The 25,865-nt window shown below is 40.8% G+C and overlaps 1 protein-coding gene across 1 annotated transcript; it reads left to right on the forward strand.

Moving 5' to 3' along the window:
- Window positions 1-210: 210 nt before the first annotated feature.
- On the forward strand, window positions 211-25,370 carry lmo1 (LIM domain only 1). Its single transcript, XM_068731142.1, has 5 exons — window positions 211-471; window positions 852-1,017; window positions 15,242-15,455; window positions 23,215-23,340; window positions 24,721-25,370. Exons 2-5 carry the CDS (start codon window positions 996-998, stop codon window positions 24,824-24,826), a joined length of 468 nt encoding a protein of 155 aa, XP_068587243.1. The 5' UTR covers window positions 211-471; window positions 852-995; the 3' UTR covers window positions 24,827-25,370.
- The last annotated feature ends 495 nt before the right edge of the window (window positions 25,371-25,865 follow it).

Genomic DNA, 25,865 nt, shown 5'->3' on the forward strand with positions numbered 1-25,865 from the left:
TCTCTTTCTGACACACGCGCACCCGCGTCCGTGCGCACGTGCATCAATACAACATGACGTGCATGCGCACACCCTCCTGCTCTATCACGCACATTCAGACTGGCAGCCAGATCCAATGCGCGCGCACGCACGCACACATACATATATACACACACACACACACACACACACACACACTTTCCCTTAGCTGTGCTTTTGTGTTTTGTCAGAATTAATGAGAAAAGTTCCCTTGCCCTAGGGGTAATTAGTGTCCTTGGAGTTAAATAAGCTAATACTTAGACACCTCTGGCACAAGCAATTATGTTTGTGTATTGAATAATTGATTCAAAGAGGGGGGAAGGGCTGCTAATCAGATCTGAGCATAATGAATTGATTTAATTAACAGGGGAATCCGAGGGTCTCTGGAAACTGCGCGCATTTATTCAGTAGCAGCCGAGGCGAGCGCGGCACATAAACTGGGAGAGAGGCGGCGTGAGTTTGCTTTTAGCAGTTGTCAGATTTGCAATTGGATTTGTTTGAATATAGTTGCTGTCTCGGAGCAAATGAGAACGAGAAAGAGAGAATATTAACAGCGAAGCAGAGCTCAGCCGTTCAGTCTGAGCGTCTGATCCGTCCGTGTGTGCACAGTTACAGATAGGCGACACTAGATTTATATCGCTTTTCATTGTTTTTGCCTTTTTATTCGCATGGAATTTATCAAGAGCTACCAACGCTGTTTGATCGCTATTTATTTGCATTGCAGTTCAGTCCGGATAGGGGGATCTCGCCGCGTATCTCGCCGTATTCTGTGTCTGAATTATTATTGATAGGAGGAGAAAGAATAACGTGCAGACGGCAATTCATCTTTCCAGGGTTTTTTGGTCCATCGAGGCGTAGTCTAGTCAACCGCGCGTTTCAAAGCCATTTCCAGGAGAAGCTTTGAGCAGACCGAGCGGTGCAGCCTGCTGGAGCCGAGGACGGATCGCCCGGGGAAGGACTCCTCGTTCCTCAGGACGATGGTGTTGGACAAGGAAGAGGGTGAGTAACAGCTCCGGCCGTAGGATGCTGGAACCCGGGGAGTTACACGGCAAACTACTGACATTTTACACGTCAAGTGTTTCCCGTCGCCCCGGACCCTGCGCACCCGCAGCCTCCGCTTTACATTAGCTTTCTAAACCCCATTTAGTCACGAAAGGCTCCGTGTTTTCGCGAAGGAACCGGAATACTGCTTTCCGTACCATGAAGTTGAGGTTGCACTTTACACAAATAGCTTCCCCACTGCTAAACTGCTGTTTAGTTCGGAGAGAGTTGCATGTTTATTTAGAGCGGATTTGTCTGTGGCGTTGTGATGTGTAACCCAGAGTTTGAGGATATACTCCGCAGACGCTGCAGTGCATGTGGCTCCTCTTTTCTTTCCTCCGCTAAGTGCTTTTTGCGTCTGTGAAGTTAGCGAGGCAGCCTTTGACATCACCACGGGATGGGAGATGACAGCAGAGTGCTTTTAACTTGATTGCAAATTATGGATAGCACCGTGCAGCGTTCACTCACTTCCCATCCAAATAGGCCTACTTGCATTACTTATCTATTTCAATGTATTTAGGTTAATGGGTGAGGCAATCTAATTAATTTTAATTTAAATGAAACTCTCCACTAATGGTGTCCCATTTTGGATTAATCTGATGTTGAGATGTGCAGTGCGTTTATCACATGCAGGTCTAAACGGTGCTCAGTGCGTATGCATTTAAATATCTGCACAACATGATAATCATATTCTATCATCAGTAGTGAAGGCTTCATGTGGTGTGAAATGAAGTTATTTTCTGATGTTCTTCTCACTTTAAGGGTATTTTGAGGGTTGCTTTGTTGACCACCTGCTGACATGCACAATGACAACCTCCACTAACCTTTTATTTGTGCATTAGTTCTCAAAGTACAGTAGCCTTTGCACATTTGAGTTTATCAAAGAGGGCTCCTCCTCCTCCAAAAGTAATGGATGCATTTGTAACCCAGTATTTACATTTGAAAATGGATATTTCATATCTCTTAGCAGAGCATCCTTTCACTTACACATCTAAAAACCAATAAAAGGATTGCGGCAGAGACATAAATTGGTCTGTCTGGCTGAATCCATGTTGTGCGGCAAATGTACCCAAATTAACTCAACTGTAAATTGTCTCCTTTGGATGTCTGTCTAGCTAAAAGTTCCCTATATGATTCATGATTCAGATTGCTTTTAACAGTTATTGGCTAAGCAATATGGTAAATGTACAAGGTGATGCAAATGGCATTAGTGGGAAAGGATGCACAGGAGCATGTAATGCAGTCAATACTACATTAACTACTGATGCCCAATTACAGAACCAGGGAGAGTGGCTTTTAGGAGCATTAGGACTTGCAGAAAAGCTGAGATCACCTGCTGCTCATTGCCTAAAAGCTTCACCCTTTATTTGCTGGGCCCGACCAGCAGCTCCAGCATTTTGGCCAGGTTGTCAACAGAGCTGCTTGGATCTGGTCTCTTTCATTGTGGTGCCTCTTAGCGTTTATTGGCTCTAAAGTTATAGGCTTGTCAATTCAACCTTCTTGTCTAATGTATCCACTTAGTGCCTGCAAAAATGAATGCGTGCATATGTGGAGAGGGAGGTGTGGGTCTGTGTTTTGGGTGGTCACATGGGTGTATGTGTATGATTGCTGCCTGTTTCTCTTGAGTGAGTCACCGTTATGCCTGTGTGTGTTTGCGCGTGCTGTTAAGTGTTCATATTTCAGTCCTTACGTAGCCCATAAAATAGATCTTCAGTGTGTCTGGTCTTGTGTTTAAAGCCTGCCCTCCTGGTTGGCAACAAAGTAATGCTGCTGAGTGTTTTTGAACTCTGACTTCCTTCTGAAAAGTCTTCAACAATGTCGGCAACAACAACATTAACCAGAAATTAACATAGGCTACGTGACCCCTTATGTTAGCTCCATTGAGACAATCTGCCTAAACCATTTCCCACTGCATCTTTTAAGAGTTGAAAGCTTAACATCATATTTTAGACAGACTGCCGTCAGTTGATCAAACCTAAAATATTTCTCATTTTCGCGTCATGTTGCAAGTAGTTTCATATTATCTGTTGTGTCCATCGCAAGCTATATGCTCATTGTAAACCTCTCACCACACTCTCAGATGACGCACTCATTAACTTATGATATACACTTTCTGGCAAGGCACTGAGTCAGAGAGCACGGAGGACTGTAAATGCAATACAGACACTGCTCTGTGAAATAACCTAATATGCAGGTCATAGTTAATGAATAGCAACACATGTACCAATTCTGTGTCAACATTATATTTCACCCTGTGATACGAAGGTTCCAATTTGCGTCTAATTTGAGAGGAAAAAGCAACTCAGCCATTTTTCTCTCCTTCTTCATACAGTAGCAACTGCAGGAGAAGCAAGTGGGTCCACACTGAAGGCAGAATTCTGCTGAACACTAACACAACAACAGTATACTCTTTGCAGACCTGAGCAGAAGAAATATCCCCCAGCTAATCATGCATTTCTGGTAACCTTTGCTTGTTAATTTATGATCCTGTTATCATCCCGTCCAGTGAAATTTGTACATTCATAAAGCATGTGATTGAAAAGCAACGCTTCAGATGAATACAGACTGGTGATCTGTCGGCTGCTGTAATAAAACTTGGGCTTCGGGCTCCAATTTTTATTTTGAAATAATAAGAATTGCTTCATACTTTACCAGTGTTACCATGGTAATACTGTCTCGTAGCGATGTTATATTGATTTAGAAAGTGGACAGTAATATTTCTTTTCTGTTATTTGGTTTCTGAGGGTTGATTTCTAATTTCCAGTTGGAGATTACTTTTATATGTTCCTTAAGTCTTTTCTCTTTTCCAAAGGAATGCAATTTGCTCCCCTGTATTTGCTATTTTCACAGCTTATTGGTTTGCTCTTACTTCAAAATTAAACTTGCCCAATTCAAATATTAAAATTACATCTGTTTTTTGTGCTTTGGGGCCTGAACAGTATTACAAACACTTTGCTTCATTTGATATTTCTTAAGTCGCTACAGTTTCTTTTAAAAAGCTTTATTACAGGCACCTGCATCGCCTTTGCAGTACTTTTACAATTCTGTCAGGCACATAGATTGTCAAAGGAGGCAGTTGTGTATTTTAAACAGTAACACGTGTAACCTGTGCACAAATGAATGCAGGAAAAATGTCCTTCTCTATTAGCTAACGCATAACAAAATATATAAAAACATACCCAATGAATCTTCCCTGATACAGATGTGATAATAACATTATCGACCGTACTCTGAATTGGCATGCAACATTGTTTGCGCCTTCAGTGTGTTATGCTAAAGCTATTCTCATTAATTACCACATTTATACCATTTTTAGCTGCGAGTGTATATTAGCGTCTAGTCTGTTTCTGATATTACCAATGCAGAATTCTTCACCGGAGACAATTTTGTCCGTCACCACTAAACCTCTAGATCCATATCAGCCCTGATCGTTTCAATCTACGAGTGCTCCAGTTGTCTATCATTTTCTATAATCTTAGTGGAATACAAAATGTACTGAATTGAGACTTAAGAGACACGTGTTAGCAAGAGCGCCCACCTGCCTTTGATGTAAATGGCTGCACTCATCAGTGTGGCACACAAACTCAATTATGCACTTTTGAGCTGTAAGAGCATCCCTTTTATGATTGCCAGAGGCCACAGACACATTACCACTCAAATTAGAACACCAAGATCTGCATCACATGAATCACAGGGAACGGACGATCCCCGTTGTGTTGTCCAAAGTCGGACCCTTTTATTCGCCCTAATATATTTTTTCCATGTCATGAAGAATTTCTGGTGTATTGTAGAGTTGAAGTGTGAGAACACTGAAGGTTGCAGAGATAGTGACGCCACATTGAACATTATATGAACAAATAAGAAACTCAGAGCCACAAGGGCATACACACATCAGTCCAAATGTTACAATGAAACCTTTTACAAAAGCCACGAATGTGCTGACAAGTGGAGATGAATCGTTACTTTAAACCCCCTTTGAAACCACCTTGGAGAAACCCAGTGTCTTATCGCGAGCTCTGAGACAAACGCAGACATGCACAGACGTAATGGTGATGTTGCACAGGTGCAAAGCTATTATTGCGTGCAAAAAAAAGAAACCCCAATAACCTTGTGCATAGTTGAGTTGATAAATATTGCTGTATTTATTAACAAAATCTAATATATATATATATAGTTAGTTATTCATCCGTTTGAACCTGTTGGAAGCTTGTGTTACTGCCACTGCAAAGCTGACTCTCTCAAGCTTTTGACTCCACTCATGTTAATATGGGGGGAAAAAAACATTCATTGATGCCTCTACAAACACACAATCACTTCCTGCAAAATCTCACCAGTTTTTTTTCCACATAAAGTTACTTATTCACCGGTCTACCTATTACGGGCTCTCTGTTCTGACTTTTTTTTGTCATGCTGTTGAGCTCTGTTATTCTGTTACTAAAGGCTTAGTAAAGAAGACAGGAAAGATGGGAAAGGGGAATGACATGAAGCAAAGTTCTTGAGATGAGCAGATGTCAAAACTACAATGTCATCAGCTATAGTTCTCTGATAGCTGAGTGCAGATGTCAAAATAGCCACAAAATGTTACTGAAGAGGAGTTTTTATATTCTAACTGCAGAGTTAAAATAACTTGTCACCTAAGACAACGTAAGCACTTTCTACAGTAAAGCCTCATGGGAAATCAAACACATATGACACAAATTACTATTATTATAATATATGAAGGGTTTATATGTGTATTTAATTGCTATGGTGCATTATTCATGTGTGAACTGCATCTCAAATCATAATTGCACTGATGTCTTTCAATGGTTCCTTTTATCTTAAAGCAACCCAGCATTATAACAAGTCTTGTTTAATCCCTCCTGAAAGTGTCCGCTTTAAAGCAGATACCAATATCGATATTTTGGGAGTTTTAAAAATCCGATACAATATATTGACCGATACAGATTCCTTATCAGGAATATATACACACACACACACACACACACACACACACACACACACACACACACACACACACACACACACACTCACATATTGATATATTCCATATTTTACAGTTGACAAATACACTTGTCAGTACTTTTTGGTGAACAAATCAAAATGTCCTCATACCTAATTTTTTTGTTTCTTGTTACGTATTATTGATGTATCTGTAAAGAGCAGATACGCCATATATAGGTCTAGCTTTAGTGTGCGTGTGAGTGTTTGTTCTGATGGGAGTAGGAAGCTGTACACTGTGCTGTATTTTGGGGTGCGGACATGTGTAAAATGTGCTATGGTTATAAATATAGAGTTTCATCAGCTTCTCATGGAATTTCGCAATTACGGGCAAACATGTGGAGCGATCCGAGTTGACAATTTTCACATACAATCTTGTGCTTAAGATGATTTAAATCAGGTGTTGATTGGTTTGCACTGGTCTATGTTACATGTGGGGCGACACTTGCAGAAATACAATACTGCATTATTGTAATTATATAGTTTGATTTCCGCTATATGAACTAACTTGCTGTGTGCCCCCTATATAGTGCACACATCACACAGGAATTGTTGCTGATTCCATAGTTCCTATTTGACAAAGCTCTGATTGTTGTTGCTGAGTATTTTTCATTTATTTTTGGCCCTGCCTGTGTGAGTGTGTGACTCTGAGGATGACAGTGTTGATTGGTCAGTAAAACACTTTATTGTTGTGAGTGTAAGGAGCAGTACAGCCTCTAGGGGCTGCTAGTGGGGCTTTTACACTTTCAGTCTTGTTTCACTGTAAATATCTTTTGAACACCCATCTCATATTCCCATTACAGTATTTAGTTTTGTGTCAAAAAGTAGCTTTGGTTAGAGCTGTCTGATATTTTTTGCATCTCAGACAGAGATATATAATAAGTTTCCTTTCTCATTTCTGATCTATTTTCCTTCTTCAGGTAATGCAGTCATTGGATAAACATGCAGTTCAGTGCAATGATATGTGAACTTTACAGCCATAAGTTGTTTTAATGTAATTGGACAACTGGTATTTCGTTGGCCTATAACTTGCAGTCCTTCTGTTTTCCTGCACTTTCACTTACAATATATAGTTCTAATCCAACTTAAAGTGACCTTTAGTTGGATATTTTTTGCAAAAATAAAATACCTCATGCATTTATAAAGGCCTCCTAAGCGCTTCCTTTTAGGATAAGAATCCAGAAAAATACACCTTAAAATATTACAGCTATCTTGTGGGTAAATAGAAAAGCCTGGGGTGCCTTCTCTTAAATAAGAGCCAACTTGCTGAGAACTAATCTCTTATTGGATGACCTTCAGTAAATAAAATCTTAAATAGCTAATTAAAGTCTGTGATTAAAGAGGGGTAGTTCTTTCTCTCTTAAAGCTAGTAGATTAGGTTTTGGATATTGAAGTTGCTGATTTAATCAGTGCTTAACTACGCTGCTTGCAGCTACAAATACAGAAGCAATTGACAGCGGCCATCCACAAACATTCCCACCGAACCCAACATTAACTGAAACTTGCTTGTAAAACCTTGGACCACATCTTTCCAATCACACTTCTATAATTTTATATCATTAGGCCAGTCGTCTCTAGTTGAATTACCATTTGATTTAAGCCATTAACAAGAATTACTCTTTTAGGAATAAGGCCTGGTCTGTACATTATGAGGTAACATCAAAGTGTTAAAAGGAATTCATTAAAAGCAAGCCATCTTCAAAATGAAACACCAAACGTCATCTAGAATATTCCTTTTCTTGGGAGATTTAGGACAGGCAGTGATACATAAGACATTTAGTCTACCATCCACCCAATCTTCATGAAGATCTCTCCCCTAACTGCACCCAACCAACCTCCCTCATTACTTACCCCATCAGGTGTGAGAGTAGGTGCTTGAATGACATTAGAGGCCAGTGCTGCCAAATAACTGCCCCCTGTGGGGAATTTGCATTATTCAAGATTAAAGAGCCTCACACAGTGCACCACAGTATGGTGTTCCTTCTTCCCTTCCATTTTCGACACACTGAGGACCCTGAATGGCACACCTGTCTCCTGGCATATCCTTTGAAATAATAAGTGTGCAGTAATTGCTGGGGAGAGGGGAGGATTTTGAACATCACTTCCTGACCTCATGAGTGACACAAACTTTAGAGGGCTACATTTATTCCTCTCCAAATGCATTTTTAATGTGGTCTAAAAGTGTTTGTGCATTATTCTGTTCCGGATGGCGGAAGGTGGCTGTGACAGGTCTAACGATTTGATTTTCTAGTTTATTTTTTGTCAAGAATCACAAAGTGGCAGATAAGATTGCCTCGTGTATCAAAGTTTCAAAGTATATAGTTTGAGAATAGATGGATTTTTACTTTATTCAATCTTTGACTATTGGAAAAAAAAGAAAAAGTAAGTTGATCTCGCTCCTACTGTGTGAGGATTGAAAATGAAGATGCATTCCCCTTCTTAGTTATTGACAGCTTGTAACTAAATGAAAAATGGTAAAATGGCAGGTTTCAAGAACTAAACACCTCAGAGCAACAGCCGGCAAAGCCCAACTCTACGACAGTCCTCCCTCTTTAAGGGCTCTCGTGGGTTTATTTGGGGTAACCCTGCATGATAAAACCACGTCTTTTCTCCTCCTCCTCATTCATCTTACTCCCTCACACTCATTTCCAAGCCCCATCGCTCCCTCTCTCACTCTGTCTCTGCTGTTGACAGCTTACCTTGCAGAGCTCTAATCTCAACCTACTACTGAGCAACCAAGTGTTGGAACAAGTCGCCTTCTGTAATAATTTGGAAAGTCTGCCAGTTTCATGTCTTTAAAAAAAAAAAAAAGCTGCAACGAATTTAATTAGAAAGCTGTTGCATATCTCTGTGATACATTTCTTTTAATTAACCCCATGTGAATAAATTAAAAATAATAGGGGGCTGAAGAGTGTGGAAAAACACCCTAATGAAGTTTTCCGTTAATTGGGATGGAGTCTGGTGCCAAACCACAGTGAGTAGTGAGCACCAGGAGCTAACAATGCCTTCTGTAAGCCTCAGAAAAGAGCCCAGGGCCTTCGTGCTGACTTCAAGTGTAAGAAATGCACCTCTGACGTGATGGAAATGACCGTGGGCTGGGAGAAAAGGCAGTCCTGTTCCAGGCTGCTCTGCTGAGACTCCCCATGCCGCGCTTGAAGCTGGGCCAGTGTTATTGCAGCCCTAATGCGGCTGACTCATTTGGAGCGGATCAGGAGTAATTATGGTAGGGAAAGTGGCTGCCGACCGTGGGGGTCAGGACACTTGTAACATGTGAAAAGAGCAATTATTCCAGGAGACAAAACCCTCCCTTATCCTGGGCAGTGCCAGGGTCAATGCAAGGGACGGCTGGGCTCCGTTTCACCGGGGCTTATTAGCCACAGCAAGCTGCAAAGTTTGAGAGAGTGCATCTTGTTAATGAACAGTCCCCTCCTCATCCGCACCAGCCATGTCTGCTCTCTCTCCCACTTACTGTGGGTGTTAATTATGTCATAATCATAGCATGCATACAGTCCCAGAAATCACCTCACAGGCCCCAGCATTCCTACACAACCATCTGGAAATGTAGCATTCCGTACAGTAACAGAGAAGGCTCTTACAGCTAACTATAAGAAAAAAAACACAGTGTCAGTGTGAAATGTAATATTGACTTGGGCCTTGTAAGAAACTGCCTAATTTGAGAGAGAGAAAGAGAGAGAGAGAGAGAGAGAGAGAGAGAGAGAGAGAGAGAGAGAGACACAGAGAGAGAGGCGCTCTGTGTGTGCGTGTTCATGCATATCTTTCCTTTTCTTCCTGCAAATGTTTCAAACTACGGATAGATACATGGTTCACACAATGATTCACTGGTGTTTATTTTGTTTATCTTTCAGAATACACTCATCAGTCTGCTTTCAACTGGCATATATATTCCAGCTGATGCTATTAGCAGATGTCTTGTGTTTTGTCTTGGCAATAGGGAAACGTGTCTATGGGCTCAATTACAGCAATGACGGGAGCAGAATGAAAGGGGCTGATTCATGCACACAATGGCACGACATCTGCATGAGATCCCCATTAACCTTAGAGGCAGACACCTTGGCCTAGGGACAATTTTTATTTGGCACTTACTGTGGTGGGTGAAAAGTAAAAGAGTGAGGTTTAAATCAAGATTTGCTGAGCTTTTTAGTAATACTGTGCCAACATAGTATTTTTAATCTTCCAATGTCCTTTATTGCTCTTCCTGTAATAATATAATACAATGTTATTTTATTTAGATTTCAAGAATCATTTAGATGATTCATTCAGTCATGCAGGGTTGACATTCAGTGGTTTGGTAACTTCTGTAGATTCATCATTGGCCATTTATGTCTGGTTGTGCAGGAGTGCTTTGAATTAGTGATGATGATGATGATAATGATGATAATAACACTTGTTTCAGCTAAATGCAATCATTTGGTAATATAGTATCTAATTTCCCTGAGCTTCCCAGTCTGTGTATGCACCACGCTGGTGGCTTATTCGCTGCAGCTGGGAGTTGGAATTATAGGGGCCCCTGAGAGGAGGCCCACCCAGGGCCAGCTCCCACCTCCTTGAAAGCCCACCTCCCTCCCCATGTGTCAGGAAGGCTGAGTGTTTCTCTCAAGATCCTTTACCTCCCCATGAACCAGCAAAGTCTGCATCAGTGCTTTTAATTGATCAAAAGACATAACAAAACAAAGAATCAACTGTCCCTTCGGCCATTAAGGATGGCGCCTGTAAGAGCAGCTGTTCCACTGGGATCATGTGGCGTAGTGAAGGATGCCATAAATGTGAGTCAATTTCCTTATAAGTTGTAGTATGCACTTGAAAGTAAACATAATGATTTGGCAACTATTTTGTAAAGTAATTAATCAGTTCTCTCATGCTTTTTCTCAGTTTCATATACTGATTGAATATCTTTCGGTTTTGACTGTTGGTCGGACAAAGCAAGCAATCCGAAGCCGACACCTCAGGTTGTTTGATATTATTTGACAGTTTGATATTAAGCCAAACAGCAGCGTAACATTACAGGATATTTTCATTTGTTTACAAAGCAAATAATCAATGAACCCAGAAAATGATTGGCAGATTAATCAATGATGAAAATAATTGCTAGCTGCAGTCCTACATACAGTAAAAGTATGTAAGAGAGAGATTGAGCACAGCAAGATGGTGCTAGACCATTTAGTGCTTCAAAAGTAATGAGTTAATCCTGAAGTTTACTGGAAGCCGATGCAGGGAGTCTAAAATGGCGATTCTCTTTTGTTTGATCCAGTTATCAGTCTGGCTGCACGATTTTGTAGTACCTGAAGGCGTGAACATGTTTTATTGTTAAGGCAGAGTGAATTCTTCAAAACAGGTACATGATAAACTCTCTGCAAGTCAGAGAATGATAGACATGATCTAATATTTGAAACCAATCTAAGCTGATGAAAACAGGTTTATTATTAACGTATTATTATTTCCTCGTTTTGCAGTTGATGCAATAGTTGAAGGCAATAACCAATCAATTCTTTTAGTTGGCATGATATGACAGAATGGCTGGTGGCTCAGGAACTAATACATGTATACATTACTGTATGCAGCATGATCTGCAAGCATCAGCTCACTTGTTATCCACCAAACATTTTAGTGGTCAAGTGGGCAAGTCACCTTTCTTTTCACAAACTCCTGTCCAGTCTGAGGGCATGTGGTCATTCTATTTGTCTAATTTCAAACATTTTCTTGGGTGCTCTAAAAAGCTTACTTTCTTTTAAATCCTTAAATATATATCAAAAAGGTTAGAGGACTGATGAGATTCTTTGATAGCTGTTAAGACGGAAGTCTAAATGGGGTAACATAGAAATTGGATGCTATCTTTATAATAGAAAATACATGCTCTGACAGACTGCTTGGGCTGAGAAAAACTAACTGTACATATCCTTGAAAGATACAATCTTAAAGAAAGTAGATGGATGGTAGAAGGGAAAGATGACAGGCCTTTACACACAGTACTAATGGCAAATTAAATTCCCTCTCAGGAAGAATATTTGGCAGGGCAAGTGCTGTCTCTCCACTTTGAGGGGTAAAATGCATCCCTTGTTGGAGAATGAATTGTGATGTGGAGAGGCATGCTTTTGGTGACATCAAATGACACTGGAAGGTCAGTGGCACTTGTATCTGTTAAATGGATTGGATTAAGTGGAGGCTGCCTCCTAGTCTGCTGCTTCCTTTCATAATGCAGCTTTTCTTTCTGGGAGGTGGCAAGCATGTGAGGCTCTGTTCTACTCCACAGTTTCACATAGCGCCGTGAGTGGTGACAGGTGCAAGAAAATGTCTCGTGGCATTAAGGGAATTGAAAAGACATTTACTTTACACACTCAGTTTTTTTTTGTTCTGTCACTGCTCTTTGTTTAGTAGGTTTGAGCTAGTGCTTGCTACACTACTATTAAAGCTGTTTTTCAGAGGCTGTTTTGGTGGAAGACATCAAACTTATGTTTCTTCCCCGCAATGGTTTCAAGAAAGACGCATCACTTGAATGTGCATACTGGTTTCCCAGCAGACATTAGGCATTCCTCCATTGAGACATCTCTCTTACAGGCATAAGGACTGAAGGACCGGATGCATGCATGAAGATGTGAGAGTCAGACTCACTGCAAACAATGTTGTCACTTTGATGATGCTGAGCAGGGTTTTAAACAAAGTGTGCATCCAATAGAGGGGGTGAGCAGCATGCGGTAATTCCAGGATAGGTTAAGCTTTGGCCTTTTCAAACGTGATGTAAAACACACACGTGATTTGTTTAAGGAGTGTGTGGCGGGCGGTGGTCTCAACCAATTAGGAGTAGTTCTCTGGAGGTGGAGGAACGACCTTTTTGTATAATTAGTTCTCTTATTTAAAGCAAAGATTTTGAGTAGAATAACTAATTAGGTGTCATAAAAGGCAAATTAAAGAATTTTGTGATCCCCGAGAGACTTGCAGCAACTCCTTTCTTTATCTTTGCACAAGCTCTGAAGCACACACACATACACACATTTCCTCTCTCCTCATTAAGACTGTTTTTAGTTCTGTTGAAGTCTGTCAGGCATACCTGCAGAGAGCTCCCCTAACAAGCCGTGAAATGCAGGTAGAAGAGTCCACCCTTACCCAGTGTGGCTTGAATTTGAAGCTTTTTAGCTTCATTTACACTGAACATTGGTATTTAAAGCAGGTTTTGTGATCCTAATGCTCCGGCTTCAAGGGGTCTGTTTTGGAGAGGGAGGGAGGTGAGGGAGCTGGAGGGCAGGTAGAACACTAATTGATGGCTCCCATCACCAGCACCGGACCAATTAGCCTCTGCTTTCCACTTCTGATAAAGAAATAAGACAGCTCAACCCCACCAGAGCACTTACTGACATATAAACCAAAGCCATACATTTGAATAACAAGCTCTCTTATTTCTTTCACCTCTTTTTTTAAAAGGGAAAATTCTAATTTTATTACATTCATAGCATTATTGATGTGTGGATGGCCAAAAATTGCAGCGCAAATCTGGATCCAATAGGGTACTTTGTGAGTCCATTTAGGTGTGCAGATGTGTGTGTGTGTGTGTGTGTGTGTGTGTGTGTGTGTGTGTGTGTGTGTGTGTGTGTGTGTGTGTGTGTGTGTATGTGAGAGACACGGAAAGAGAGAGCAAAAATATGTTTTTCTATTCCAAAGAAGTCTTCTAAAAAGTGGTATAAGGTTTTTGTGAAAGAGAACCAACTTGACAGGTTCAGCAGACAAAAACAGTGCTGAGAGTGAAGCAGTCCCTTGTTACCAGCTGAGGTTGTGTTTATCACCGAGCAACAGAAGTTACCGTAAAATGTCAGCTCCAACAGAATGACCCCCATTCATACTTAACAACACTGTTGCAATTGTGCATACTTTCTTGCAAATTAAATGAAAATTAAAAAAACTTGTATCTGGTCTCGACAATATCTATCCGTGCACATCTCTAAAGTGCAACAGTAAAACATTGACATTTTACATAAAACTCAGTATAACTTGTCTTTAAAAGTGGCCTTTATAGATACCCACACATACAAAATGCTGGCCTAACCCCCTGTGATGCAGAGTGTCTGGTCTTTTTTTTTTTTTTTTTTTTTAAAGAGAGAGAGAGAGAGAAATGTGTTTTGAAAGTAGAGTGGCAAGTGGCGTCCACTGTGTGTTCTTTTAGATGGATCAATAGCTCAGTGTGTGAGAGAGTGTCTTAAGAGCTGTTGTCTTGTGCTTTCAGCTGTGGCAGACCTGTTAGTGCTACAGAGGGGAGCTGCGCGCCCCTGCCTCTGTACCAGCAGTGGCCTGAGGGGGGCTTTTAGTCCAAACACAAATGTCAACCACACATAGACTATTAGTGTTTAGTGCTGTTATTAAATGGACTTTATTTGTCCTTTAGGAGGCTAAAAGGCGGGCTTAAAGGGGACCTGCGTGACAGCAGGGCAATTTGCGAGTTTGGTAACTTAGGCTCGCTCGTTGCAAACACATGAGTACAGATAAGTGTAAAAGGAGGTAAGGCTGTAATGCTCTGAGTAGGGAACATTGTGTGTGTGTGTGTGTGTGTGTGTGTGTGTGTGTGTGTGTGTGTGTGTGTGTGTGTGTGTGTGTGTGTGTGTGTTTGTGTGTGTATGAAACACAGAGAGTGAGTGTATGCTAAAAGGCACTTAGGCCATAACATATCTCACTGGGGTCTGGTAGCAACGTTTTTGTGGTCAGAGGCTTTTTAAAAGGTTAATGTTAATCTATACCAAACAAAGCCCATGAGGAGCTTTTACAGCTGTAGACAGTTGAGTGAAATGGTCTTTGATGAAATGGCAGGTAACTAACGTACTACACAGCTCCCTGTAAATACCACAGTTAGCTAAATAAACATTGTGTCTTTTCAGAAATACACAAGACCCTTCCGCGGTACGCTGCTGCAAGTGATCATGTAACTTTTGTATTACAGCATGTTCTTAGTGGCACAAGTAAGTCAGGGCTTTGTAGTGCAATGTGACCTGTGCGCCTATCTACATGGAAGAATGTTTTCCTCAATGCATATGAAGCAGGTAGTCCGTGTGCTGTGGCCACGCGCAAGGCCAGGCTTAGACGCCTCGAGAAGCAGCCAGCTTATCAAAAAGAGAACATGAAAAGTCACTCGTGTTCCTGGGCCGTAAATCACTCATGGCTGTTTGTCTCCTTATCACTACAGGTGTGCCGATGCTCTCCGTCCAGCCCAAAGGAAAACAGAAGGGGTGTGCTGGCTGCAATCGCAAGATTAAAGACCGCTACCTGCTCAAGGCCCTGGACAAATACTGGCATGAGGACTGTCTCAAATGTGCCTGCTGTGACTGCCGCCTGGGGGAGGTGGGCTCCACCCTCTATACGAAAGCCAACCTCATCCTCTGTCGCAGGGACTACCTGAGGCAAGCAAGACACACAATCACCTCTCTCCACTCACAACAAACAAATGCCATGCCATTCCAAGAGCTCTGTGACATGAAAGAATCACAAAGGGGTTTTTTTTGCCTCCTGGTACCGTTTGCTTTGGTTTCTCTGTGTGTTTCCTGTGGCTTCCATTCACAGAAACACAGCTAAAATCTAAGTCATGCAAAGATTCCTCAGGGGATGCTCAAACACAAACATATTCCACTGGCAGAAAAAAAGAAAAAACATCTGGGCCATTTTAGGAGCTGTGCGACTCCTTTCTACAAAAAACTAAATTCTAAATACTGTACAAAATTCTTGTGCAACCATCAAAGGATGAGTCGTGCTGTCATGACATTTCTGTATCACTGCATCCAGAATAAAAAATGCATAGTCACAGTTTGAATATAAAGTAAGCAGTGGGTTACACTTGGTTGACATTTACAATAGCTTGTTCTCGTAGCATACTTAACATTTAACATCTGGCAAACATCTGTTCTTGATGAATTTTGAAGACATTAGGAGCTACTGTGGATCAGGTGGATCAATTTACCTCCTCAACAACATTTACAAAAATAGCCATGACAATCAATACAATTCTAATTTAATAACAATTGCATTATACATTAAAACCCAGTCAAACGGTCTCACTGCTACTGACAATATATGTCCATTAATTAAGATAAGTTTAGTTCAAACCCCCACATGCTTGTTTTTACCGTTTTTCATATTTTCATCATCATTTTTTCATCAACACAGAATGACTGTCATGAAGTAGACTTGCTGGCTCTTGTACCAGAGCTGTAGGTTGTGAGAATCCTCCAGGCTTGTTGCTTCATCAGTGTCGTTGGCTCTGTATACCCCCCTTCAGATGCCCCTGCCATCTGCTTGTTAAATTAAACATGACCATTTCCTGGGCGTTAAGTCACATTCCCAATGAGATCCTACCATTTATCTGTGAGGGAATCCCCCAGGGGCCGACTTAGGGATGCCGGTGCCCTAGCCCCCCCCCCTTTAAAACTCCCTGTCCTGCGCTGCCCTCCCCCTTTCCCGTTTTCTTTCTGCCTACTTGGTATTACTGATACCTCCAGCTTATTGTTACCCACAAGGTTTGTATCAGTTCATTATTCTAATTTACAAACATTCAAAACAGCAGCTATCATCTTGTGTCCTTTCTAATATCTAAACCAAAGTGAACCTTAATCAACTTGGTTTTCTCCCTACCTCACTCATGGATCTCCATGACATTTTACTTACATCTCAGCTTCTCCTCTGACCTGGACGAAGCCCGCAGCCCACTTGAGAGGTGCTTAGGGACGTAACGTTGAGATAGCCCATTACCATCCATCAGTTCCCACCCACACTTAATGCTTTTAAGATGCAGTGAGAGGTCCACTAAGACCTGATGTTGCCCCCAGAAGGGGCAGATGGTGCAGATGAGGTAATAATAAATGGGCAAATGACCAAGAGAAGGCAAAAATGATGAAGCTCAGAGTTTCACTTGGTAGAATACATCTGCTGAAAGGACAGCAACCCCAACCCCCGAGTTATAAGTGCCTAACTGGCACTGTGAAGGGAGAAGGAAAAGCTTTCTCACACATTAGACCGGCAAGATATGGAGGTCAGAGACGGGATGAAAAACTGAGAACGACATATGAAATCAAGAGTTAGGAATACTAAAATAAGAATAAAAAGGAAAGATGAGGAGAGAGCTTTCTGTGCTCCTCTGTTGCCCCGGATCGCCTAATGAAATCCATCCCACTCGCCTGCTCTTCAGCCCGCGACAAATGCAGAGTACTTAATGGCTAGAGATGCTTGAGATGAATTCTATTATGGAACAAATTAAAAACCTTGCCTTGCGTACAGAGAACAGGCAGTTTGAGAAACCAGAGTATTTGAAAGTACGCGATGCAGTCTTCATCCGGCACTAGTTTCCTTTTCATTCCTTCTTTTCAGTATAGTAAGACGAAGGCTCCACTCACCTGCTGTAATGAAGTTAAATCTGTGCACTGAATTAGCCTCCTGCACTTCATTAAAGACAAGCGGGTGGATCAAACACACTTTGGTTATTTCCCCGAGTTTGGATCCCCGCCATGCTCACATTAATTATTATAGGAGCTCCATCTGTGATTGTCCTTCAGTGGCATTAGCAACTTATTGAATGCACTCACGCTTTCCTGAACCTTACACTTCAACACACACAAACCCTAAAATACACACATACCTTAAACAGCGTCCTCCCCTGCCCTCCAAACCACTGCACCAACAAAAAGTTCAGTTTCTTTCACTTCCCAGTATCAAGAGAGTTTTTTTTTTTTTTATCAACTTGGCCACACTCTTTCATTATAAATGAGAATAATAGATTAATTAGGCGTTTCCTTTATGTCTAGGGCCCAGGATCGCACGACTTCACCAGAGGGTTGACAATCTAGTCATGGTGTGATCATCAGGACTTGAAGCCTGAAATCATTTAATCCTCTATTTCATATATTAGAGAGGACATAATAGTCATCCACTTATCAAAATGGGGTATAATTAACTGTAAGAGGGAAACGTTTTCAAGATAATGAACATTATAAGTTATCCACAAACCGGTGAAATAGCAGGGAGAAGATGATAGCTCCATCTGGATGTGACTGTTTTTCAAATCTGTCCTCTCCTTACTACTATAGTAGGTAAAACAATTGCTCTCCTCCCTTAACAGTTGCTCTTCCTCTCTGAGCAAGATAGATTTGAACCCGAAAGGTTTACACTTTCAAAAAGACGCAACTGTTGGGGAAGGTCAGAACATGCGATGCATGCATTAACAGATTTCTCTTTTATGAAATCTGACTAACTCTGTGCAAGCTGGGAAGTCTCAAAGAGCTCAGAGAAGAGGTAGAAAACTTTAAGAGCCACAGCCCAATCTGAGGGAAGCAATACAGAAAGGCAGATGATGCACTGTAGGAGCTTTAAGGGTTTGAAGTTGGCAAAGCAGCAAGTTGAAAGAACTTAAGACGGCCCTCTTTTCTCTGAAGAGTGATTGTAATGACTCAATAACAGCTTCTTTGTAAAGCTTCTTTACATTCTTGCCATCCAACTCTGCTCCCATCAACCCACATCAGCACATAAAAAAAGACATTTTTAGCTACTAAAGAGTTTCACAGTTCCACTGTGTTGAAGATTGTAGGAGACAGGGATTAGGCAGCAATACATGTTGGCATAAAATGCATGTAAGAGCTGACATGAGAAGTCAAATTGATTATTTACAGACCTTAGAATGGGCTATTACAAATTAATTATTTAAATGCTAAAAATATACAAAAAATAAAATAAAATTATTAAGTTACACAACAAGACACTATGCATATAATTAGATATAAACTACAACAATGATTACTATGGATCCCATTATTAAAGCCTGTAATCTGAGAGAGGGACTTTGTAATTCAATATTTTAATATATTGTTAATTATTTAAATCACATTATATTAAACAGCTGTTATTATGATAATCAAAATCATTTTACAAGCAAAATAATTCTCAGGTTTAGCTTCTCAAATATAGGAATTTATAGTTTACTTATGTCAAGTATGATAGTGAACTGTATATCATGGACTGTTGGTCCGATAAGACAAGACAATAGAAGTTGTCACACCGGGGCTCCGTGATACTTTTCACTATACTACTAAAGTTACCATGTTGCAGCCCTACTAACTAGTATGTACTATTAAAAGGGATTATACAATATCTGAACAAAGGTGATGACTTTTAAAAGTCCCGAAAAATAAATAGCCAGCGTGCTTTCACTTTCACGCCATTCGGAAATCCTTTCCAGAATGTCTCACGAGTTGTGGGGAGCGATCCAAATCAGCACTTCTGAGCCTCTAACCAATTTAAATAAACCACAGAAGTGACTACTTTTAAAGAGGACTTTTTCTGCTTCAAACTGTTGCAATGTGGATGATTGATCGACAAAGCCCGATGGGCTCAGTGTATTATGAGCAGCATAACAATACTCTCATATTTTCCAGAAACTCACCATTCACGCTCTGTATAAATAGAAATCCTGAAAATGTATGTAAAAAAAAATTTCCCCTCACTTTCCTTTTGAGAATATTGATTTATTTAATCCAAATGACCACAGAAATGGAAGTGCATGAGCCACTGCACTCTAACAATACAGGACATGTGTCGGAACAATACGTGGGAATTCTGCAGAAAGTCTATTCAAACAAAATAAAATCTATTGTAAATTAAATTGAATGAATGTTTTTCCAAAGGTAATCCACAATTTATGAAGGCACTGTTTCAGTGCTGAGAAGCGTATCATGTTTTTGAGCGTATGTTGTACTTTACATTCTGTGTAGGTTTGTATAGATGACATAGTCACAGTATCGTTCATTCTTCAGCACAAGATGACCTGGTCTGTCCTGTTCATTTGGTGGCTCCCATTTTGATTTCAAAAGCTTGAATCCATCTAATTGTGTGTGTATATCTATATTACTTTGCATTCTTGCATCGGACAGCAAATCCCTTGACCTTTACATTTTCATCTCAATCATGTTTCGGCGTGAAACATTCATTGCTTGCTATACGCAGCACCACTTCAGCTGTTACTCATGAGACTGCTGCAGTAGTGGTTCAACTCCAGTTGCTTTTAGCTTCATAGGAGCACAAAGAGAAGAGTGTAATGTGTTTGAACAGTTCTCTCAGGCTGTAATCTCCTCTTACCACAAGGAGTCCAATTAAGCCATATGTTGATACCACGCTATAACCCAAAAACATCAATTGCTGGCTGAAGAACCCTGTGAGTGGGAAACTTTCTTACACTCCAACTCTTAACGCTATGGTGAAGACGGAAGTTGTGCCAAATTTCTGCCTGTGATAGTAAATCACAAAACAGATAAGGAAGTCGGGTTAGCATGGAAGAGGTTTATCTCTTCATGATTTGAAGACCATCAGGGTGACTCAGAGGAACGAATGTCAGTTAAGAGAACATGCCACGGTCCTGTTGCTTCATTTTTTACTGCGCATCCACCTAAAAGGTGCGAGGCCTTTCTGTGCTATTAGCAGAATACTTTTGTCTTACTAATCAAAAGTACTACAGACTATCTTCTAAAGATTACAGCCTAATAAAACAAAGACTTTTTGTTACAGTTGGGAGTTATTCTACAGTTCAATGATGGTTCATTCAAGTTCACATTCAAGTTTGATGAACACAAACCACAATATTCATCACTACTCACTCGTGTTAAGAGTAATAAGATATTTTGTTCATTAATAATAGCCTTATTTCTTCTTCATCTGTGTTTCAAATGATCAGGTTTTAGTCATTTACAAGCCTATATTTGATACACGTTTTCCTCCACAAAATCCCATCTGTGCTGTGTTTATGCCTCGTTATGGGGTGAACTACTTAGCGTGATGATTTCATCACTGTTCAAAGTGGGTGTGGATTTTTTTTAAATGTGGGTATTTACCAGCGAGGGGGGGGACTCTTTGTTATAAATTTGTAGTCTCCATTCCCAAACTGAAAACAGATAACCCATAGTGACATCAACAGGGTTATTTGTTCAGACTTCACGAAGCCTCTAAATTTGGTAGATTGCCCCTTTAAAATGCAAAAAAACAAGGAAGGGTATGCAACTAATCAGTTCTGTTTATTCCTGCTGAACGCCTTTAGTAGTATATTTCTTGAGGGAAAAATATTATTTCTAGTTATACTTAAGTAGTAGTGTTTGTATTCTGACAGCTTTTTAAACATTTTCAGTTTTGCAAGTCAATCAAAATAACCTGTATTTTTGCTAGACTAGTAAAGTTCAAATGCAACATACCTACTGTAGCTGGGGTTGCATATGTGAACAGCAAACAATCCTTGTGTTTCATGATAAATGGGAAGAGAGGTTATACACACAAGATTTGGATCACTGGTTTGTAGAGAATATAAATATATACATGTAGCTGAAAGGTAAAAACTAGCCTCAGGAGTCGCACACTACTTTGACTGAAGGTAGAACTTAGTGTCGCCAGCAAGCTGGGCTTCCCCACCAGGTGTTTTCACAACCTGTATGTATCAAGTCAGCACCATGTCCGCAGCCCAGCGGGGTGTATAAGAGAACGGTTAGAATAATCCTGCGAGCTTTTACAGGGGTGTGCATGTCAGACTCTGTAAGTGGCCGAGGCTTTCTGGGCTCTTTCATAGCCTCGGTTCCCTGAGGGAGAGAAAAAGACATCATCGTGTGACCCTTCAGTCCAGTATAAAGCTCAGGTGTGGTGTGAAACCTGGAGCAGACCCTCTTGACTGCCATGATGACACAGGAGGTGTGAGACAGTGGGTTAGATCTAACGGGGACAACTTTTTTTAGTGAACAACAAGGAAAAGAATTAGCCTTAATTTTATTGTGACACAAAACCAAGAAATCAAGGTTGCCAGGAAAACCGACATACAGTAATGGAAACCAGGAGCACTGTAGCACTGATATTTGGCCAAATTTTGGATCAATACTGAATGTGTTTGAATCTTCTAAATCTTTAAATGTGTCTCTGTGGAGAAAAAAAACATCTTTGTGTTGCAGAGTGCCCCATAGATGGCAGATGTCTACTGGATGAGAACATGCAGTGTTTTACTGAAACAGTAACCAGTTGTAACAATGTCTCTGTTCAACACCGTGTGAATCCCTCTCATGGAACATAACAGCCTTTCTCCCTCTGTTTCTGTCTCTCCTGCTCCTCTGGGGCAGTGGCCCCTAATTAGAAGCAGGGCTGCTGGATAGACGTTTTCTTTAACAAGGTGAAAGCAACTGAATGGGACTAGCATAAACAAGGCAGAATATCAACACTGTGACTCTTCTGTCTGAGCCCTACAAGTTTGGGGAAAAAGTGTTTAACATACTGTTGGAATGGCAATCTGCTGTTGCCTTATCCCCTCTTGCAAAGCTGCGAAACGGTTCTTCTCCTCCTGCCGAATATATAAATCTATCTGTGCTTCAGAATCTCCAAATTAAACATAGGGGCAGGCGCTTGGAAAATGAAAATGTAAATCAGAACTGGGAAAAGCGTTTGAGGTTCCTTTGCTTTGAGGAGAAAAGAGATCTACACCAGTGCCTCCCTTGCTCTGTTTGTGACCTTTATCATGTGGCTCCTATAAGCCTAAACAAGCCGCGGCGAGGTTTGAGCAACGAGTCTGTTCACAGTGAAACATTTAGTTAACTCTTCAAGGTTACATCTCCCATCACTGTCTCAGGCTCCGCTCTGAATGAAAGAGGGAGATGGTGAAAGAGATTGAGACTAAATCCTTGTAAGAGAAATCTTTTGAACTTATGACTACATTATAGAACATAGCCTCTTGTGCAAAAATCCAGCTGGCTTTGGTTGGAGAAAGGCCTCATTAGGTATTTTAGTTATGAAAGAAGACAACTTTCAACGATTTAAATGGTTTGCTTCAGACTTGTTTTCATGCTTTTTGTAATGTGCGAGGGGAGGGGGGGGGGGGGGGTTCTTTGAAGAAAGAGATTAAAACCATGTGATTGTTTTAATTAGATCATTAGCCAAGAATTAAGATCTACGTTTGCAACTCTCATTAACAAAAATACCAAGTGGGTGCCAAGAAAGATTTGTGCATTACATTCAACGTATTACGATTTTGCCCTCTTTTCCCTTCCTTTGCAGCATTTTTCTTCCATTGTTCTCGCTGTCAGTACGTTTTTGTTTACTCCTTTATTGCATCAAGGTAAAGGGAAGGTGGGTTAATCGCCGTCTGTGCTCTCTGTCTTTCAGGCTCTTTGGTACAACGGGGAACTGTGCAGCCTGCAGTAAACTGATCCCAGCTTTTGAAATGGTGATGAGAGCCAGAGATAATGTTTACCATTTGGACTGTTTTGCCTGTCAGCTTTGTAACCAGAGGTAAGAATGGGGATCATAACTGCACAACAACATCGCGTTTAAAATGTTGTTCAGAAAAACATTAATGGCATGTTAAAATGGCCAAAGCTTTTTGTCCTATTATATATTTACAGACCACCTGACAAGTCTAGGGAATAAAACTTGTGGATTGCTTCCTGTGTTGTAAAAATAAAAGGTTGCTGTATTGCATTTGTAATGCCCTGCTAATTATTTCAGATTGTGACACACTGCCAGCAGTTTGTACTTGTTTGTGGCGAAATCTGTAAATCTTTTAAGCCAGAGGGATGCAAAATTAGCTTTTGTTCTTTTGCGAGGTGTATAGGAGCTACAAAAATAAAGTTGTCCAGAGGTGTGTTGCTGTATTAGGGAGCACGGCCCTATACATGTATAAATTGGTTATTCCTTGGCGATATGATCTATTATGAAATTGGAGTGAGCACAAAGCCCATGGTGTGATACACATAGAATATGACATACCCAAATATTGCTTTTTCCCATTAATATACTGTCAGTAATGGCACCACTCTGGGAGCAGAGAGTCCTTTGCATGCTTGTCAGGGGTTCTGTGACCCTGTTCCTCCACACAGCACAAGCCCATTAACCTTCTGCAGGCCAGATTCAGTTACCATAGTGAACACCTGCTATAAGGGAATTATGACTGCAGTCTCTCTTCTCAGCTGGCAGACATGAAGCCAGGTCTCATCTGGCATCGTATTGCCATGGCCGAGACCGTTTTACCAGCCTGGCTCATTACTGAAGCTAAGCTATGCTTGGCTATATTCTTATCTTCACTCCCCTTCAGTCACATTATGGAGCCGTCTCCACTGTGTCACACAAACAAACAGCGGCACCGAGGAGAACATCAGTAGGGCAGGCTGCTATGTGTTATTATTCCTCCTCAATTGACTCTGAGACTTCAGAGGAAAAACAGTCTCGAGCACTGGAACCAAACTGGTGTGTGAAAAAGCTAACCCTATGGCAGAGGAAAGCTTGGAAACTCCTGTGGTGCCCACGCCATTTTGCCAGGCCGGGGGGAGTTGACCTGTCTTTTATCAGGTGCCAGTGCTCGTGTCTGCTTTCTCTGAAATGATAGGGTTTTAATCCACTTTTATGTGAAGCCTTACATTTATGATGACCATCAAAACGGGCTTAGAATCTGACAAGGCACAGTGAGTCAGGTAAAACATCCCGAACCAAATGTGTGCAAACAAACAGAAGCATCATTACCTGCTGATCTTAAATGCAGCATTTTCTGTGCCAGAGCAGAGTCAGTCAGCCAGTCAACACACACACAAACACCACTTTGTCATAATGCCAACAGTAATCATCTTTGTGTTTTTAACAACAGTTGTGCCTTTGTTTGTTTTTCTCTGCCAACAGGTTTTGCGTGGGGGACAAGTTTTTCCTAAAAAACAACATGATTTTGTGTCAAATGGACTATGAGGAGGGCCAGCTGAATGGAAGCTTTGAGACACAGGTTCAATAGTTGGAACCTCGTGGCAGCAACAATCGGCTCCACACTTTACACACGAGATGGATGTTCTGCTGCACTTGGAAAAAGACAAGCGTATGTCTGCTTGCCTGCAATACTTTTTAAGACCCCTTTATCAGTCCCTAAGGACTCTATTGTAAATGTTCAACTTTTCGCCCCTCCCACCCCAACACTGAGCAGTTACAAATTTTGATGTACAGTTGTGCCTGCTTAGCTGAGCACTGTATTGCTTGTATGTTTTGTGAAATTTGTTTCCGGTTGGTTTCATTTTCCTTTTAGAAATGGTTCATTGGAGGGTATGTACAGTCTGTTTTCTCTGTATATATAAACTGGAACATTTATTTTATGAAATGTAATGCAATTTTATTACTAGTGTGAATTAAAGATTCTTAAATGTTCATAGTGAGTTTTTTCTCTTGTACCAAAAACCAAAGTTGTCGGAGGAAGTCGGCCCATGTGTTGATATGTAATCATGTCTCCAAAAACGGCAATGCTAAAAAAAAAAAAAGCTTTGAGAGAGAAAGATTTATTTGAAGTATTTCTTCAAAATATGATGCAACAAAACAAGTTTTATTACATTTTACAGAGTTCTGATAGAATTAGAAATGCTGTTTAAAATGAACTACATAATATTTTATTTGGAATAAAAGAATGCTTCTCCAAACTGTGTTGTTGTGAGCGTGCAGGTGTCATGAACGCGAGTGAGTTAAGCTGAGCGGCTCTCCGTGATTCATGCTTCATTAATTGCCATCTGATTATCAGGGTGAATTGGCCAGGAAATGAAATGCAACAGCAAATAAATTAGAGGGAAAATAAATGCTCATTGAGTTTGAGCTCATTCAAACTCGGCTGTATTAAAACAGTACTGTTCCCAAAAGACTCTTGTTACTGGAGCTGTGTGACACTGTCTGTTTAATTGATGTGGTTATTTATGATACACACACCAAAAGCAAACGATATACCAAGTCTTCTGAAGCTGTCACATATTTAGCTGATCGTTGAAGTGGTAATTCATTTCAATGACTTTGCTAAT

Source organism: Cebidichthys violaceus, unplaced genomic scaffold, assembly GCF_023349555.1.
Source record: "Cebidichthys violaceus isolate CVI_PGR_0920_01 unplaced genomic scaffold, fCebVio1.0.p SCAF_5, whole genome shotgun sequence".
Taxonomy (NCBI): Eukaryota; Metazoa; Chordata; class Actinopteri; order Perciformes; family Stichaeidae; genus Cebidichthys; species Cebidichthys violaceus.

Excerpts from the sequence above, each read along its gene's own strand:
- lmo1 (XM_068731142.1), top strand. The coding sequence starts at position 996 with ATGGTGTTGGACAAGGAAGAGG. Across the intron at positions 1,018-15,241 it reads GGTGTTGGACAAGGAAGAGG|GTGTGCCGATGCTCTCCGTC; the intron begins GTGAGTAACAGC and ends TTATCACTACAG. Across the intron at positions 15,456-23,214 it reads TGTCGCAGGGACTACCTGAG|GCTCTTTGGTACAACGGGGA; the intron begins GCAAGCAAGACA and ends TCTGTCTTTCAG.